This window comes from Apteryx rowi, unplaced genomic scaffold (assembly GCF_003343035.1).
Source record: "Apteryx rowi isolate R43461 unplaced genomic scaffold, aptRow1 scaffold_68, whole genome shotgun sequence".
In the NCBI taxonomy this organism is placed as follows: domain Eukaryota; kingdom Metazoa; phylum Chordata; class Aves; order Apterygiformes; family Apterygidae; genus Apteryx; species Apteryx rowi.
In genome coordinates this window covers 1,561,769-1,578,922 of record NW_020450960.1, presented here as the reverse complement: position 1 = coordinate 1,578,922, position 17,154 = coordinate 1,561,769, and the positions used below count along the sequence as shown (strand labels likewise).

The 17,154-nt window shown below is 40.0% G+C and overlaps 1 protein-coding gene across 2 annotated transcripts in view; it reads left to right on the top strand.

The window, feature by feature from the left end:
- The window catches only part of AGO4 (argonaute 4, RISC catalytic component), a 17,968-nt gene extending 3,098 nt beyond the window's left edge, over window positions 1-14,870 (top strand). Inside the window, exons 2-18 of one of the 2 annotated variants that reach the window (XM_026085934.1) lie at window positions 2,372-2,537; window positions 3,274-3,394; window positions 4,489-4,670; window positions 5,057-5,193; window positions 5,279-5,413; window positions 5,588-5,675; window positions 6,098-6,245; window positions 6,329-6,448; window positions 6,728-6,856; window positions 7,008-7,141; window positions 7,762-7,946; window positions 8,207-8,366; window positions 8,967-9,282; window positions 9,525-9,659; window positions 10,474-10,575; window positions 10,801-11,000; window positions 11,110-14,870. In XM_026085934.1, coding sequence (XP_025941719.1) covers window positions 3,290-3,394; window positions 4,489-4,670; window positions 5,057-5,193; window positions 5,279-5,413; window positions 5,588-5,675; window positions 6,098-6,245; window positions 6,329-6,448; window positions 6,728-6,856; window positions 7,008-7,141; window positions 7,762-7,946; window positions 8,207-8,366; window positions 8,967-9,282; window positions 9,525-9,659; window positions 10,474-10,575; window positions 10,801-11,000; window positions 11,110-11,218 — 2,385 coding nt within the window. In that variant the 5' untranslated portion in view covers window positions 2,372-2,537; window positions 3,274-3,289 and the 3' untranslated portion in view covers window positions 11,219-14,870. Of the gene's footprint in view, window positions 1-2,371; window positions 2,538-3,273; window positions 3,395-3,991; window positions 4,065-4,488; window positions 4,671-5,056; window positions 5,194-5,278; window positions 5,414-5,587; window positions 5,676-6,097; window positions 6,246-6,328; window positions 6,449-6,727; window positions 6,857-7,007; window positions 7,142-7,761; window positions 7,947-8,206; window positions 8,367-8,966; window positions 9,283-9,524; window positions 9,660-10,473; window positions 10,576-10,800; window positions 11,001-11,109 lie in introns of those variants that run through there. The other variant, XM_026085935.1, reaches the window with a different exon arrangement.
- The last annotated feature ends 2,284 nt before the right edge of the window (window positions 14,871-17,154 follow it).

Sequence of the window (17,154 nt, the reverse complement as noted above, 5' to 3'; positions counted from 1 at the left end):
CCTCGGCGCGGCCGGGCCCGGCGCTCCCGGCTCTTGCGTTGACGGGGAACTTGGCCGCGCCGCTGAACTTGGCGGGCGGCTCTGCGTGCGCCCGCGGCTCCCCCGCGGAACGGAGCGGAGCGGAGCGGGCTGTCGGCGGCAGAAGTTCCGTGTTTGGGGCCGTTTCGGGGCGCCTCGCCCGCGTGGGAGCGCGCAGGGAATTGCCTCGAGCGCGCTCCCGGGCTCCCGGCAGGGAAGTGACTTTTAGTTGGAAGAGCGGCAGCACGGAGGCGTGAAAACACATGCGGGTTTTTAACTGCGCGCACTAACCTGTTCGCAGCGTGTCAGCGCTGTGAACTGTGCAACTGTCAAGTTTCAATTTTTGACATTAGGCTGTTGTTAAGAGTTTAAGGTTGATGCTTTCTGAAAAGGTTGGTGGGGTCCGTTTTTTTTTTTTTTTTAACCTGCCTGTACTTAAATAATGGCATTATTTCGCGTGTGGCACTTTCCTATGGCTGCAAGATGTATTTCTCGACCAAAGTGGTCTAGTGGATCTTACCTCCCACGTTCATGATTAAACCATTGGTATAATCGAAGTACTGTTCGTTTTGGTGCAATAGGAAACGTTTATTGACATGAAGATGCAATTCCAGGCGAATTCCAGAAGAATATTTTAAGATCGTTAGTGGGAGCATTACTTTAAGCGTCTAGTATACTGATATATGGTGCAGTAGATACCGTCTGACTTCAGCTTTAGAAATAGATCCTCTTTTAGTTTTGTAGAACTACTTCCTGTGTGAAGCAACTTGGTTGAGGGTTAATTGTACATGATCAACAGATGGTAGAAGAAATCAAGAGTAAGGCACATTTAACCCTGCCTGGGCTGATTAGGCCACAATCATGATAAAATCAGTGTGACTTGTAGGGAAGCCTGGCTTTTCAAATGAGAAAACAGCTTTTAGCTTATTCTGCTCGAAGCTATTTCTTAAAAGATTTCAGGGAAGATGATGTAATTTTTATCTCCTTTCGACAAAACTGGCCTAGGTCAGTGTTGCCATGGCTGTTTACAAAATTTGTCAATACTGAAGAAGGAAAATGGGTAAATATAGGTTTCATTTAATCTCTTGCAGGAGGTCAGTGCCTGCACTACTTCAGACTAATTAGCACAGGATTAATGGATCATCTCTCTAGTAGCCAAATAAGCACAGCAAACTTTGATTGCCCTTGATGATTCATGCTTGTCTGGATAGCTGTAGTTTTTTTAAGTACTAACTGTACCCCACAACCRGTTTAACTACAGCATTACAAACTTCTCGTTGACTGGTTGCAATTATTCATATGGGTGCAGAGCCAATGGTGTGTGTCGTGCTAGATGTCTGTGGCGCAAGAGCCACGGTGCTTACTACAGCTTCAGAGAACTGATGTGTCAAAGGGGCTGCATCTGCTTACACGCCCTTAAAAATATTCTAGGGTTTGTAGCCTCAAATCTGTAATTTTAATTGATAATGCTAGTAGCCATTGGATGGCCTGCAGAACCAATGAAGAAAAAGCTCCCTGGATTTAYAGTCTTGGGTTTAGTTTAGAATTGTCTTAAGTTTATTGCTGCACACTAAACTTTATCCAAACGTGAGCTTATTCCTCCTTCAGCTTATTCTTCCTTCAGCCTACTATTCTTTTTAGAAGAAAGCCTAAACTTTTTCTCATTCCTTTCTTTGTGTTAGAATTTGAAATTTGCTAAAATTGTGTTCCAGTTGAAAAGTATTTCACTGTTAACAGCAGTGATATGTTCATGATGTAAAGGAAATGACAAAATTGTTTTTGTCTATATGGAAATGTGTTTTTAATTTAGTTTAGAATAAATGTACCCTTTCTTCCATTTCCAGATTATATCAATTTTCAGATAAAATTGGGGGTTTATTTCCTGAGTATACCAAGGGTGACTATCATTAACTTCTGAACTTTAAGTCTATAATGAAAAAGTGCAGCTATTGGCTATTCCTACTATGAGTGGTAGTAGGACCCTATATATACATATTTGTATTCTTGATACCATATTATATATATAAGAAAAAAATATGTAAATTACTGTTTTCCATCTCAGGGTTCTGTCAGGTTCATAAACTACAGTCATAAATAAACATCACTAAAATTTTGAGAATGAAATTTAGCACTAACATATATATGCTTTAGGGAATACATTGTTGTTTTGTACCTGGAGGATTAGAGCTGTTGAAAGGCCATGAGACACTTGGAACACTTTCATTTGCAACCTCAGAAAGCTACATAAGATTTTTCTGCCCTGTCAGAAAGCCTTTTCAACTAAAGTACACCTGAAAGGATACTGCAGTGAATGATAAATTATATCTCATACATATTTATTTGACTTTCATAGGGCCTCCAGCAAGCCTTTTCCAGCCACCCCGTCGCCCTGGCCTGGGAACTGTTGGGAAACCCATCCGCCTCTTAGCCAATCATTTTCAGGTTCAGATCCCTAAGATTGATGTTTATCACTATGATGTAGATATCAAACCAGAAAAGCGCCCCCGAAGAGTGAACAGGTATGAATCGTTTAATAAAAAAATGTTTAGATTCCTCAGTTTAAGGCAACTGTACATCCTAGAAATTTTTCATCTGCTGAAGGACAATTTATATATGTTCTGTGCTTAAGAGTTGCCTAATCTTTCAGTGAGATATAATATTATCTTCCTCCTTATTTTTATTAAGATTTTTGCAATTGGACTACCATATAGAAGACATAAGAAATGTATTATAAGGAAGAATCTTGCCTTAAACTAAAGCTATTTTTATTCTCTAGTCTACAAGTGAATATCCCTGATAATTGTCCCACAATCTATTTATACAAAGATGTCTGTTAGTAACCGAGGGGAAGGAATTCAGCRTGGAGACTGACACCAGCATTTTTAGGTGTCCATATATGGATATTTTTTCAGTAGAGTCAGTTTAATCTATAGAACACCCCAGCTAACCCTAAGATAGATGCTTGTATTTGCTCCTATATTTGTACAGCTCTCCAGATTCCACTGTCTGCATTGACTGCATSTCTGCTGACAGTAATGGGAGCTTAGACACCTGCATATGTGTTGAAACGTAGGTGTCTTAATCTGGAGGTGACTTTTACTCTTGGTGTCTGCTAAAAACTTGGGTATAGTCTAGTGCGTTGTTGTTTCTGATACCCAGCTCCTTTAAGAAAATGTGAATGCGGAGTTTTAAATTGTGTAAGATCATTGCTGAATTTTCCTGTGCTCCAACCTAACTCAATAAATCCCTCTGTAGAGAGGTGGTGGATACTATGGTGAGACACTTCAAAATGCAGATATTTGGTGATCGGCAGCCTGGATACGATGGGAAAAGGAACATGTATACCGCCCACCCATTACCTATTGGCCGGGATAGAGTAAGTGTTGTTATGAGCAATTCTAAGTTTTTATGGAAAAAAATGTTACAATGTAGTTTGAAAAATGTTCTTTTATTGACATAAACTGAAAATACTGTTAAATGTATTAGTGTAGCTTTGGAAATTACAGGCAGTGTCAGTCAGGGTTCCCTAAGAAATTAGGTGCTCTACTGAAGCTTCTGTGAAGTTTGTCATCTTCCGGTTTCTAATTCCCAGCTCTTTTGTCAGTGAGCTTGTCTGTGATAGTGTGAACTAATACATTGTGGTCTTTCATCTGCAAGGAATTTTTTACACCCTGATGCAAACTTGCTTTTTCTCTGTTATAACATTTGTTCTGTTGCTAAATGATAAAGTAGTTGTAGTTGACAAATATGGTGTTCTGGTTTGGCTGCGCTGTTGAGATGTGTCCTCATGTTCCACAAGAACTTATGGCACAAGTGCTGTCAACAGCTAAATCAGCTGCATTAGCCTTTAATGTGCTGGACCATACTCCCCAGCGTGTTCTGGCATGTTCTACCTGTGTTCTGACAGACTGAAATATGTATTAAAAGGTCCTGATACAAAATGTAAATAACCCCCATTTACTCTTCTCCCCAGGGATCTGGTTATTGCTGGTACAGTGCCATGAGGAGTACATAGGATGAGTTCACATTTACCCTTTGGGTTAATGGTGTGTGAGAATAATTTCAAGTACTGTGCTAAAAATCTGAATTTTGTGTTTCCCAATGATTTTTCCTTTTGACCGAAAGGAGTTTCTTGCCCTCATGTTAAGGACACAGAACATCATCTTGCTATTAACTGGCTGATGTAAAAAACTGACTCACAGTTCTCCGGAGCTTTGATGTTACCGTACTAATTACTACTAAAAATTTACACGTAAAGGTACCTCAGTGCAGTTTCCTCAGATGAATAAATTACAAGCTTTCAAAATCCTAAGGAAACTAACTGATCGCAATATTCTAAGAGAATTATGCAAACTAATCATCATGAATGTAGATTCAAAGGATATCCAAGAGAAAAACATAATGTTGCTTAGTCTTGTGGTAGTCTTCCATCACAGAGGTTTGTGCTTAATTTTATTCTGCCTATGTAAGGTGGATATGGAGGTGACGCTTCCAGGAGAGGGGAAGGACCAGACGTTTAAAGTATCCATTCAGTGGGTGTCAGTAGTCAGCCTTCAGTTGCTGCTGGAAGCTCTGGCAGGGCATTTGAATGAAGTTCCTGAAGATTCTGTACAGGCACTTGATGTAATCACACGGCATCTTCCCTCCATGAGGTGGGTTATTTTGGTATCTTCTTTCTTGGTTTAGTCTTGTATCTGTCCTGCATTTTCATTAGTTATTACTTGCTGCTATTCTACTGCTTCTACTGTAGAAGGGATGAGGGATGCTGTTGTGTAATTCAATGCCTGCCTTACAAATTTGCAGTAGAGTAAGGAAATCTGATCTCAACTCGGGACTTGTATGTGCTGGTCATGTTTCTAACGGTAATTTACTATGGCCTTTCCAACTGCTCTGTCTGCAAAGTTTTTTGTATGCTCGCCATAAGTTAGCTCTAACAGTTCTAATGTACTGGAGAAATGTGTTTTAAGCACTATAGGAATGAGTGTAAAAACGTGTATTAGAAAGGAATGATCAGAGTATTAATTTTTTATTTGTTCAGGTACACTCCTGTGGGTCGCTCCTTCTTCTCTCCCCCTGAAGGTTATTACCACCCTCTGGGTGGTGGCAGGGAGGTCTGGTTTGGTTTCCACCAGTCTGTCAGGCCTGCTATGTGGAACATGATGCTCAACATTGACGGTACGTAGGAACTTCTGTCTCAGTTATGTAACAGAGTTCTTGCTGCTTCTAGATTAAATGTCTTCTTTTTTTTTTTTTATCTTAGTGTCAGCAACTGCTTTCTATCGTGCCCAGCCTATCATTGAGTTCATGTGCGAGGTCTTGGACATTCAGAACATCAATGAACAAACCAAACCTCTTACAGACTCCCAACGTGTCAAGTTTACCAAAGAAATCAGAGGTAAAGACTTATTTTATAGCCCTGCAACAAAATGCTGGAAACCTGTCAATATTATACTGTAATGGAAATTCACAGGCTTTCTGGAAGCTGGCCTGTTCCTTTTTGTTCTCATGTTTCTTGAAGGTGACTCTTATGTCTGATTTTATTTAGGTGACTTTTGTCTTGGGTTTTCAGGTCTAAAAGTAGAGGTTACCCACTGTGGCCAGATGAAGAGAAAATACCGAGTTTGCAATGTTACTCGGCGACCAGCTAGTCATCAGACGTATGTTACAGCCCTTTTTTAAAGATTTTTAAGATTGTGAAATTAGAGATTTTTTGGTATATTATTTATGCAAGAACAGCTGATTCTAGAGGTGAAGCAGCCTCATGGCTTCAAGAGAATGCTTCATTTTAGTGAAGTAGAGGAATAGAGTGGGTTTAGACCAATGCTTTATTTCTTTCAGCACAGGAAAATTAAAGCTGTGTCCCGGCTTTTAGATATAGTTATCCCAGGCTATAATTTTTAAGTTGTCTATGATAAATTCAGTATATTGTCTATAAAATCTTTTCATAAAGAAGAGATCCAATAACTAAGGAAAGCAAATGTTTTAAACATTTCTACTCTGGAATAGATTTTCTACACTTTTTCCCCTAAAAAAAAAAAAAAATCTTGAAAAGCTTAACCAGAACAAATGTCCTTTATAGTTTTCCTCTGCAGCTGGAAAATGGGCAAGCAATGGAGTGTACAGTAGCTCAGTATTTTAAGCAGAAGTACAGTCTGCAACTAAAATATCCGCACCTTCCCTGTCTTCAAGTAGGACAGGAACAGAAACACACATACTTACCACTTGAGGTAAGAATCTAACTTTGCTCTTGGGTTGTGATACGCCCGTTATTAAAGGGTATCCTGCCACCTCTAACTCTGTTGCTGTGTAGGTATGTAACATTGTGGCAGGCCAGAGATGTATCAAGAAGCTAACAGACAATCAGACATCTACTATGATAAAAGCAACTGCAAGATCTGCACCAGACCGACAGGAAGAAATCAGTAGACTAGTAAGTTATGGTTTGGATATATGGAAAATAGTTGAAACCTCTTCAGCCGTGTCTTTACAGAAAATCTAAGTTCTGTGTTTCTCCCCATCTAGACAGTCTGCATTTGTCAGTTCATATAGCTCATTTGGAAGCATTGCAGCATATGCAATGATAAGCCAAAACAAGAATTGGAGAAGTTAAAAAATCTGACTTTGTTAAAATGGGAAGCCTATTTGTTATATAAATGGTAGAGCCACCTGAAACATTACTTTAGTTGCATAAGTACTTTCTTGTCACCAGGTGAAAAGTAACAGTATGGTTGGTGGACCTGATCCATATCTGAAGGAGTTTGGTATTGTTGTCCATAACGAAATGACAGAGTTAACGGGCAGAGTTTTACCAGCACCAATGCTGCAATATGGAGGCAGGGTGAGTTCTTGATGTCTTGTAAAGATATGATTTAAATCCGTTAAGTGCTCCATAAATCTTCTTATAAGGCTTGCATGTGTATGAGTGCTATTCTACTGTAGTCAATGTGAAGCAGCATTTTATTTTTAATTTGCCTTTGATTTTTACCTAGAACAAGACTGTGGCTACACCAAACCAAGGTGTTTGGGACATGAGAGGGAAACAGTTCTATGCTGGCATTGAGATTAAAGTTTGGGCTGTTGCCTGTTTTGCTCCTCAAAAACAATGCAGGGAAGACTTATTAAAGTAAGTATTTTCCTATTTATTCAAGATATCTATTTCAGGGTTTATTTTCCCCCATATTTCTGAAAAGTGTTGTGCAGTGTAGTGGTATAAATTTTAATGCATCCAACAGTAAAAAGAAGAAATGGTAATTCTGCAATGTTGTAAATATTTACAACTTGGTAGGAGACTATGACAAARTTTATAACCTAATGGACAAGTTAGGAAAAGGATTAATTTCCTTACCCCTGAGGCTGTTTCCTGCTCTGGAGATTGTATTCTGCTTGTATTCTGCTGTTTTTGCAAATAACTGACAGTAGTCTCTCATTCTAAATCCTGAACTATTTGTTGTCTTAACCTTAACTGCCTCCCAGACAATGTACATCATGTTTTCCATGTCCTTCAAATTATTTTACAGAATCCCAAAGAACAAAGGCTATTTGAACCACTGAAATGGGCAGCAAAAATCATGGTTGTAATATTGTTCAGATAAGTTTGACGGATGAGTAGAAAATTATCAGAGCATCAATATTAGCTTGGAAACCTACCTCAGAATTTTCGACTCAAATGTACAGAAAGTGAAACACCAGCAGAAAGACCAGGTCCGGTCTCATTTGCCAAATCCATTTATATTTCATTTACAGGAGTTTTACTGACCAGCTGCGTAAGATCTCCAAGGATGCAGGGATGCCAATCCAGGGGCAGCCCTGTTTCTGCAAATATGCCCAGGGAGCAGACAGCGTGGAGCCCATGTTCAAACACTTGAAACTCACTTACGTTGGTCTGCAGCTGATCGTGGTGATTTTGCCTGGAAAGACACCTGTGTATGGTATGGAGTGGAGACTCTGAAGTGTTAAGTAGTTGTGCAGCAAGTGGGCATCTCGTTATGCGCTTCATGAGACAGCAGGCACTATCTTCAGTTTAAAAGGGGTTTTAGGAGATTGGTGTACTTGTATGCAGCCAAAGAATGGGCTTTTTGTCACTGGAACTTTAAGGACACTAGTACACCATTTAGAAAAAATAAGAAACAGCAGAGGGAACCACTGACTGTTCGGGTAATTGAACCACTATCTTATTCTTCTGTTATAGCTGAAGTAAAGCGGGTTGGTGACACTCTTCTAGGAATGGCCACTCAGTGTGTTCAGGTAAAGAATGTGGTGAAAACCTCACCGCAAACACTGTCCAACCTTTGTCTGAAGATAAATGCAAAGCTTGGAGGAATCAACAATGTGCTTGTACCTCATCAAAGGTGAGATTAAATCTAAATCCCTCCTTGAAGGCAAGCAAAATGATGTTATTTTGTTTTGTTAGCTAAAATTATACCCTTCAAAATAATAAGTGTGTTACCAACAGTACATGGACACATAGTCCCAGTCTAACATGGGCAGATAAAAATGCTTCCTCATTCATAATCTGCCTAGTAAGCCAGGTACTGAGGAACATTTCTAGTGTTAAAGCTCTCCAGCAGTGTGTGTGAAAACAAGCTGACAAAGGCTTATTTTCCATGTGTCTTTTTTATTATCCTTTCCATACTTGTGAGTTCAGTCTGTCTACCATCTCCTTAAGCATCCTGCTTTTTTTCCTCCAGTTGAAAGAAAAGAAGTGATATATGCTTGTAACTTTGTTTGCCTTTGGTTCTTTTCTTTTTGCTTTCTATATTCTCTCTGGACTGTAAGAGCTTGAGGCAGAGACCTTGCTCCTTAAAGGTTCTGGCACAACTTCAGTTCTGTAGAATGGTTTGGATGTACCTTCCTTTGTAATTTTCTTCCTTCCTCACCTCTTCTCACCACTCCCCCCCCTTTTTTGTATTTATTATTACTTTTTAATAAACCTTAATCACATTAAACAGGCCCTCAGTGTTCCAGCAGCCAGTGATCTTTTTGGGAGCAGATGTCACTCACCCTCCTGCTGGGGATGGAAAGAAGCCTTCCATTGCTGCTGTAGTAGGCAGTATGGATGGCCATCCTAGCCGGTACTGTGCTACAGTGCGTGTGCAAACCTCCCGTCAGGAGACCTCCCAGGAATTACTGTACAGTCAGGAGGTGATACAGGACCTGACTAACATGGTGCGAGAACTATTGATCCAGTTCTACAAATCCACTCGTTTCAAGCCTACAAGGATCATTTACTACAGAGGGGGAGTATCAGAAGGGCAGATGAAACAGGTATTGTCTAATGATTTCTCTTTGCTTGTGAATGGGGGTCAGCCCTTCAGAATCTATATGTGGATTATGTTTCTTTAATGAGACAACTTGCAGTTTCATAGAGCTTTCCTGGGGAAACACAGGGTACAGTTATAGTATTTCTAATTGTTTTCTTTATGAAGTGGCATTTGTCCATGAAAAGAATGAGAATAGTATTGTATATACCAAATTCAGCACCTAATACTTAAATCTTCTACTTCTAGGTAGCTTGGCCAGAACTTATAGCAATCCGGAAGGCCTGTATTAGTTTGGAAGAAGATTATAGACCTGGAATAACTTACATTGTTGTGCAGAAAAGGCATCACACCAGATTGTTCTGCGCTGACAAAACTGAAAGGGCAAGTAGTGTTGGGTATATATAAACAAGAAGATAATGGCAATGGGAAGGTAGATGGTTTGGTTAGCTTGGGTAGAATCCATCTCACACACTGGAACAGAATTAATCTGTGCAAATAGTAGCAATTTTGTGCAGGGACAGGCTTTCTCTACAAGACCAAAGTAGTGTTGGCCAGTTCTGCCCCCCACTTTTTTTTCCTTGCTCTAAATCCAGCAGTCAGATGGAGCTGTCTGTTCCTAGCCCCTCTTGGGGTGAGCATACAATATATTCCTCTCTTTCTGGATCTGGATCTTTAGCCTGGGGTTTTTATAGCTTGGGATTCCTGACACGCTCTAGTCATTCAGTTTGTTGCCTCTTTTGTCTCTATATGCATCTGAGAGATTTGCCTGTGTCACAAATCCATAAGACAATTAAGGAATCTTTTTTTAAGAAAGTTCTTGATCTCAGGTTTGCCTGAAAATATAGATCTCTGAGGAGTGCAAACAAGGGTGTGAAATAAATTCATTTTAGACCACTTGCGTTTTCTGTTCCTGAATTACTAGTATAGGCTTTATCCCACTCTGCAATTTTAATGGTGCTGGCAAGAATTTTATCTCCCCTCTGATTATGCACCAGCTGGATTTGCCAAAGTTTCTAAAAACAAACTCTTGGAGAACATTTTCATTCCTCCTATGTAAAGGACCTTAATATTTTTCCACCTTTTTGAGCAGTAAATCCTCCAATAGATTAAAGTAAAAGCCTACCTTAGGAGGTATTTTGGGGTCACTTCCCCCCTCCAAAAAAATGTGAACTAATTATAAACTTATCTCAAATAGGTGGGTAAAAGTGGCAATGTACCAGCGGGCACTACTGTGGACAGCACGATAACACATCCTTCTGAATTTGACTTTTACCTCTGTAGTCACGCGGGAATTCAGGTAATGTTTCAGCTCTGCTGCACTCAGACTTGGGAGTGAATCCTTACAGTTGTCCTTATGAGTAATGCTGCTTCTATTTATAGTTTGGCAGACTAAAAATTGCATCAGTTTTGTGCCAGTTTGGCACTGTACTCTTCAATACACTGATAGAAGACTTAACCTTTAGATACTACTGCTCTGTTTTTGTTGATGCCATCCAGCTGAACACTCATCTGTTCTCCACAGGGAACCAGCCGGCCCTCCCACTATCAGGTTTTGTGGGATGACAACTGTTTTACTGCAGATGAACTACAGCTGTTGACGTATCAGCTGTGTCACACGTATGTCCGGTGTACGCGATCAGTCTCTATTCCAGCTCCTGCATACTATGCTAGGCTGGTAGCATTTAGGGCCAGATACCATCTTGTGGACAAGGATCATGACAGGTGAGGAACTGTAACTTGCTGTTGTCTTGGTAGCTAGATAACAGACTTCAGTTAAATGCTGCTTGGCCCAGTCRTTCATGGCTCTCTGTACATGTCTTCCTTTTTGCAGTGCTGAAGGCAGCCATGTGTCAGGACAGAGCAATGGCCGTGATCCTCAGGCTCTGGCTAAGGCAGTACAGATCCACCATGATACTCAACATACGATGTATTTTGCTTGAGAGCATCTGGGAAGATGAGGCAAAACCAACAACCTGTGCAGTCCTGAAATGTTTTGAATGCCTACTGCTATAGTTAGGGCCCAGTTTATTTCAGACTGCCCACTACCAGCAGCTCTGAACAGTCGCACTGAATCTGTACTTCACAGCAATGTCTGATGCACCAACACAATTGAGCCATTTGTTTCATTATTTTATGTAACAGAAATTCATAGACTGTCTTTTCTGATGCATTGGACTGAATTTTTACCTCAAAGCGCAAAAGGCCGATCATCCTGAAATTTTTAAAGGACTTGGCACGAAAGGTTTCTATTGAATATTTTGCTAGCTATGGTTTTTAAGTTATCTTCTCATCCCATTAGTTTATCATGATGACTGATTCCCTGTCTTCATGCACTGCTTAGTGAGTATGCATATTATGGCAAAATGTTTTACTCCAGTTAAATGTAATTGTTCTATTGTGTGGGGCCATAGATTTTTTAATGGAGATTTTAGACTTCAATACTGTAAATGCCTTTTAACAAACATAACTTTCACAGGTATTGCAGTTTTTTGTCGGTTTTACTAATTATCTTTTTAATCTCTGCAGACTTCGGCTGCAAAGCAATTGCACTATACTGCGAGTTCAACTAGGTGGTTCTTGTTCTGTGAATGTGTAACATAACCAGATAGTGATGCCTGTCAGTAAGTTTTAATTATAATGGTTACAAATAATACTGCCATGGTATCGTAACAAGTACTGAACCATCATTTCCCCCTCTAAAAATGATTTAAAAAAACAAAAAAAATTAGCTTTTAGATATTTTGCAAACTTTTACAAAAAGTGCCCACTTTATGCTGCTGTGTGGTTTGATAAATCAAAGTGATTTTAAAACTTTTTTCTCATAGAAGGTTTAACTTTGGCAATAAATATTTGTTTTTTAAGCCCCCCCAACAGTGTAATTTTCTAGCTGAGGATTGTGCATGAGTTTAACCAACATTCTCGTGTCGTTTTCTGAACACACAATTTGGCAGTTTCTGAAACTGATTAGAAAAGACGCACTTCCATGCTTTTTTTAAGAATTATTTTTAACTGTTTTATATTCACTGTTGGTGTCCTGTCTACAACTTTTTTTATAAGCTTGGAAACTGGGTGTTATATGTAGGAAAGGCTTGCCAATCTGTACAGTCTAAATGTATTGTGTGACAGGCAACCTAAAGACTTGTACCAGCATTTTAAACTTTTTTCCCTGGGAATCTAGGTTGCACACACAACTGCATTCAACAGCATGTTTAACCAGTGTAAGTCTAATATACTGATTCTGTCCCAGCCTAGAAATTAGTGTTTTTTGTTTTTTGTTTTTTAAATCCGCTTGGCTTTTTTCAGCTGCAATGTGTAATGAAGAAGAGGGGCTTGGTTTCACTGAATACTTTTGGAATCCACAAACATAGTACATTACAACTAGATTCCTTTTAGTGTTAACACGAGTTAGCACAGATTAAAAGCTTATTCCTAAACTGAATATAGCTAACACCATTACTTTGATAACAAAAGTTTGAGAAGTCCAACAATTGCACTGTGGTCTCTGATACTAGTGTGGGGTTTGCTGCTAAGTTGTCTGCTGTTCCAAAGCTTAGGAACCAGCCCCCTCAAAATTTCAGCAATATGAAATGCTGTTTCCTTCAGTCTTTAAGCTTGTAAATAAATTAAAGTTTACATTTCTAAATGCTGTTTTTCAGTTGTACCAGAGTACACTGAACTTAGTCTTCAAACAGTTTTATAACCTTCTTTCAAGTAGTATGTCTCATTAAATTAAGTTTAAACTTTTTTTCTTTTCTGTTGAAAATGGGACTGAAGCAAGCTTTGCTCCTGGCACGTATTGTGGACAGGTTTAGATTGGAAAAAAAAATTCTTTTTAGTTTTTTAATTTTTTTTAAAGAATACCTCACTTGTGTAATAAAATCAGGACATGTGGGTGGGAGACTGACCGCTGCTTCAGCTAGATGGCTGCTTTTCTCAGTACTCATTCAGGGAGAATACAAAAAAAAAACCCTTTTTAGAATGAACTCTGACTGACCCAACATATATGGAGAACTTTGGCACCTTTAAGAGAAATTGAGCACCCTTTTTAGATTATAGGATCAAAGATCATTGTTTGGGTTTGTGCACTAGGCAAGAATGTAACTGGTTTAATCAAGGGTGCATAAGAAATAGTTAATTTTATCACCAGTTAGTTGTCCAGTGCCAAGCACTCCTAGTTCAGATTGAGTGAAGTGAGAGCCTCTCCTTTGTTTGCCTGTGATTGGACTGAATATTTAACCTCAGACTATCCAGATTGTTAGACCTCAGCTAGCCCCGGGAAGCATGGCGAGAAATTTAACTCAATCTTGTATTAGAACATCGTTGTAATGAAATACTGGTAAGGGTGCAGTGCTGTCACTTTGAGAGAAGAGCATTTAAGTTTAGGACTGTTGCTTGGTGGTAACTAAGATCAAAGTTTCAGCAATACTGTTGTACGCAGGTCTGAAAGCTGAGTCTAGAGGTTGAGCTTGACGATCTGAATTAACCCCTTGGGACTGACTGAATCGTTATGCATGTGTCAATCAATGGGAAGATGTGCATTCTGTAGATGTAGTTCTTAGGGTGTTTTGTTTTTTTTATAAATAAAGCCTGTTGGCCACTGTTTAGCTATGTGGTGTGAAAGATTTTAAATGTAGCAAAGTTTAAAGAGTTGGGGAGGGCGTGGTTGACATTTCAAAAACAACAAAAAATAGCAGAAACCCCATTTTCCATCCGGTTCTGCTTGCTTTGTGAACAGCTGAATTCTGAACAAGCTCTGGAAATCACTAGTTAGCCTGTCTCAAACGTGCGGACAGCCTGGCTTATTTATTCTTATTGTAAGTACCACAATTTAGTGTAATGCCTATAGCAGCATCCAAAGGGCGTAAAAGGTTGTGATATACAGGCAAACATGCTTCATGCAGTACGTTATCTTGTTCCAGACACAAGTGTCAGAGCTTACTTACCTATATCAAAAGCTTTGCTCTTCACATGGGTAAAGGCAGCTTTTGTTCAGATAGTGTTTAACAAAATCCACCCCCCCAAACTACCTTTGTGGATGTGCTGTAGGATTTTTCTTGCTCAATAGCAAGGGAGTAACTCTGCTTTCATTTTAAGAAAGCAGAGTTTGGAGGGCATTGTATCAATACTGTTTCAACTACAAGGTTTTTTCCTTGTGAATTTGAGGAAAGATCTTGTAATATCACTTACAGATTTTCTTATACCTTGCTATTGACATTTTCATATTTCTATGTCTAGAGGCTGAAACTTCAATGTAAAATGTTTGCATTTGTTCATTTTGACTTATGATGTAATTTTTGTTTCTATATTGTTAGACTTGTAATGTTTAAAATTGTATTTTATTAAATTTGGACTGGATGTATGTCTATAGCAATACGAGGTACTCTTTCTAAACTGTTATGGGTGGGTTAGCAGCCCCATGTTGCGATAAGATGCTGGTCGTGTACAATTTGCAATGTATTTTTTTTTAGCCTGCAGGGATATTTTGTGTTCATGTGTCCAAAAATAATAATAAAAAATTGGCATTCTTGTGCCAAATGTTCTGTTTTTCCTTGTTGATGTCTAATAAATGCAATGTACAGAGTGAGCAACTGATACTGTTGCCTGTAAACAAATGTCTTTCTTAAATTATTTAACTTTTAATTAAAACTTGTACACAATGTGTAACCTGTGGAACTCATTGCCACAAGATATTTATTTCCGATATGCTAGGATTTAGAAAGCAATAGAAATATACCTGGATAACATCTTCAGTGATACTCAGAGAAGTACTTAACTACCTGTTTTCAGAGCCTGTACTAACCACATAGATGTTCAGAATGGGCTTTTTTTTTTTTTTAATGTTCCCAGAAATTATATAGCAATGTCTTGAGAAAATATGGTATCAATAGACTGTATCTACCTGGAGTAGTGATATATTAGCCAGAAATTAATAAATGAACGCGCTATTTGTTTATTCATCCTCTGAATTTCAGGTAAGGGTTTGTTTTCTCTTTGTACTATCACTAAAAATATAGGGTAAGGATGAAAAAAGCTTTTGGATGAGGACAAAACATGCAAGCTATAAATGAGCTCAGGACACATGATTGCTTAAAATAACCTGCATCTTTAGCAAACCAGTACTTCTGCGTTTTAATATTTTTTGCAGTAGGAATCCTGTGGGTTTGGGAATTAAGATTATTCAGCTTCAGGCAAGCTTAAGTAGTTCAGAAGCAAAAGATAACTTTGATGCCAGTGCCTTTGCAAAATGATTCAAAGGGAAAGATCACTTGGATCAAACTGAAGAACCCTGGGACTGCTGATGTTTTGGAGCTCCAAAAAACTTTAAAGTAAATAATGTGCCTTAACCTGGAAGGAAATACATCAGGGAATTGTCCAACAGACTAGAGAATGGATAATTAAAAGGCTGAGGGGCATTTGGTAGGAGCGGCTGCATGCTCAACAGGGTCAAGGGCTCCTGAGGGGCAGCTCCTGTGTTTAGAGAGGCATTACTGAAAGCAGTAATGGAGGAAGGGGACGGAGAAGAGAAGGGTGAGGAACTTCTTCCAGGGTTTGTCAGGTATTTAAAGAAACTTGACTGACAACTGACTTAACTGGTCAGCAAGATATCTTACACTATAAATCAAAACATCATTAGTTATCTGGATGTATGTTCTGCTTCAGGACAGCAATTCTGCTCTCATATTCTATAAATCTCATAGTGTGAACTGCATACAAGCTCCACGTTGTGTTCTGCTCCACCACAGGATCTGTGGATTCCACTGTTTGGTGAAAATAAGTCTCAAATGCATAGTTAAAAATGGGTCGCTTCTGGCCCAGGCTTTTCCATCTCCTGTTTTGCTTGGTTTTAGGTGCAACAATACCACGAGAGGGGGCTCCAAACACGGTGCTCGCTGGGCTGTGACCCAGCAGTGAGACAGCCAGGCACCCAACCCTGGTCATTTGCYGGTAAGGCTCAGAACAGAGAACCCTTAAAGTAATTAAAAACTGAACACATTCCCTGCTGTTTTCTTCCCAGTCTGGCAAGAAAAAAAAACAAGTCTCAAAGAAACAAAACCAAAAAAGCTCAGCTGCAAAAGGCATCTCATCATAAACCCACAAGGAAACTATGACTATCTCGGCTCCTGTGAGCTAACAGCACTGTGGGACATCAGTTATTAAAGCATTAATTTTTTTAATAGGTGGCTCTATAACTAAAGACCACCTGAGGAAAGCTCTTTGAGGCATCCTGCTTCCAGTCTGGCTGCTGTTGTCCCCTCCTGGGGACAGTGCGAAGCTCCTCCATGTCCCTGTGGGCCCAAGGTTTCGCTGGCGCCCACCTGCCCTATTTTCCGCCTTACATGCTGCGCTCTGTGAGTGCTTGATTCCCGACGCGTAACGTGTTTTTAGGAAGGGGAGAGAGGGGAAAAAGGAGGTGGGAAGCCTTGGGCCTTTCTCCTGCTCAAGCTAAAGAGCAGTTGGTGAACGCAGTATGTTTTGTGTTGTTCCGATAAGCGGTAATGAGGTAGGAGCTTAAAAACCTCGTGCTGCCATATAGTCCTTTGCCCCCGTGTCTGACCCTGGCTGCAGGCAAGGCCCACGTTGCCAATGTCATGAGAGACAGAAAAAGAATTTAGGAAACGCATTCTATTGTTGTCTTTGAATTGTCTGTTTAAAGCTGCTGCGGGAACCTTAAGATTTGGGAAAGAGGCAGGTCGAAACATGGCCAAAACGGTGATTCAGGTTGGTGGCATCTCTCCACCTCAGCGTTTAGGCCCGGGGGCGGGCTCCCYGCCACGCGTCCGCGCCGCTCACGCAGGCGCACGCCGGCCCCCTCCGCCCCCGGGGTCCCCTGGGCGTCCGCCGCCCGCGGCCGCCTTCCCGCCTCGCGGCGGGCCCA